At 51.8% G+C, this 1,659-nt stretch overlaps 1 protein-coding gene across 1 annotated transcript in view; it reads left to right on the plus strand.

The window, feature by feature from the left end:
* The window catches only part of OTOF (otoferlin), a gene marked incomplete at both ends in the record, with an annotated part of 26,696 nt that overhangs the window by 18,869 nt on the left and 6,168 nt on the right, over positions 1–1,659 (plus strand). Inside the window, 3 exon segments of the mRNA XM_029086141.1 lie at positions 1–155; positions 715–875; positions 1,566–1,658. The exon segment at positions 1–155 is cut by the window's left edge and continues 30 nt beyond it. Of these exon segments, the coding sequence (XP_028941974.1) occupies positions 1–155; positions 715–875; positions 1,566–1,658 (409 nt within the window).

The following is a 1,659-nucleotide window of genomic DNA, read 5'->3' on the forward strand; positions in this document are numbered from 1 at the left end:
GCCACCTTCCCCATGGAGTCCATGCTGACAGTGGCAGTGTACGACTGGGACTTGGTGGGGACTGATGACCTCATTGGAGAAACCAAGATTGATCTGGAGAACCGCTACTACAGCAAGCACCGAGCTACTTGTGGCATGTCACAGACTTACTCCATGTACGAGCAAAGCTTTCCCTGCCCAACCTTCTGCCTGGACTCATGCCTGTCTCATCTTCCATACCAAGCCTAGATCTCCTGGAGGAATCTTTCCTCCTTTATTGCCTGCTGATGGAGGAGTCTGTGCTGTACCCTCACTCTTAAGAGTGAAGGTTTTGTGACCAGGACAGCAGTGGAGTGGGTTGTCAGGAGCACAGGATAGGGAGGAAAGGACTGAGTAGCACTGGTGGGACTGGGTAGAAGGGTGAGACCAGAGCTGAAATAGCAGAAGAACCAAAGGAGCAACGTTGAGCATCAAGAGTCAAGTGGGATGTGCTGGGAACTTCAGGTCTGAGTCAGCAGAGAGGAAAGGGGCTGGGGTGGAAGGGTGTTAGCAAAGCATAGAGTGGGGACACAGAGGAACCTTGACTGCTCTGAAGGTTCACTCAGATCCTTCCCCTGTGAATCCCGGGTTCTTCATGGCTCTAGAATTTATTTTGCTGGTGGAGGGGAACAAAAAAAATCGCTTTTTCCTCCAAATCTTGTTACCATTTCACTGACCTTCCCCTCCTGTTCACAGACATGGTTATAACACCTGGCGTGACCCCATGAAGCCCTCCCAAATCCTCTCCAAGCTCTGCAAAGAGGGCAAGGTGGATGGGCCACACTTTGGGCCAGGAGGAAGAGTGAAAGTTGCCAACAGGGTCTTCACCGGCCCCACGGAGATTGAGGATGAAAATGGTACCTGCCCCATGGGATGAAGGTTCTGGAGGGGAACAGGGGTTTGGGGTGTCCCTTCATCATCCAGGATTGGAGATAGATGTAGTGGCCCCATCACTCTAAAGCAGCACTGCAATCACTCACCATCCACCACCTTAAATGGACCTTCTAGTATGTGACCAGTTAGACAGAGTCTTGTAGACCACCCAAGCCAGCAGGTTGCTCTTGGAATCACTGTCTGTGGCCTAGCATCACCAAAGCTACCTTTGAAAACTTCCTCCTGGCCAAAGAGCAATGAAGACAGCCCACCCTGGCTTTTCCAGGGTGTAGGAAACCATTTTCCATGTAACTGCATCTCCAAACAATGGTGGTGGCCCAACACACTCAGGTGTGCTCAAGAAAGATGAAGGCAGGGCAGGAGGAGTATGGAAGAGGAGGAGAACATGGTCAATGAATATGGAGCTTGTTCAGCCTGGGATAAAGCAGACTGGCAGTGGATTTGGACCTTCTCTAAATGACTAGGGTTAGAGAGAGGAGAAAGAGAGGAGTTAGGAAGTGTTGGCTGACGGACTAAGTCTACACAAGGAAATGGAGTCACCAGGAGCCAGTTCTGCTCCCTTGGAGCAGGGGTAGTGGAACAGGGTTGTTTTGCTGTCCCTTGGTGTCTCTCTGCCCAATTCTCCAAGCTCATCCCTCCTTTTCTCCACACAGGTCAGAAGAAGCAGACAGATGAGCACCTGGCCCTGACTGTGCTGCGTCACTGGGAGGACATCCCCCGGGCAGGCTGCAAGCTGGTCCCTGAGCA

The sequence above is a fragment of the Antrostomus carolinensis genome, unplaced genomic scaffold (assembly GCF_000700745.2).
Source record: "Antrostomus carolinensis isolate BGI_N321 unplaced genomic scaffold, ASM70074v2 scaffold22017, whole genome shotgun sequence".
NCBI lineage: Eukaryota > Metazoa > Chordata > Aves > Caprimulgiformes > Caprimulgidae > Antrostomus > Antrostomus carolinensis.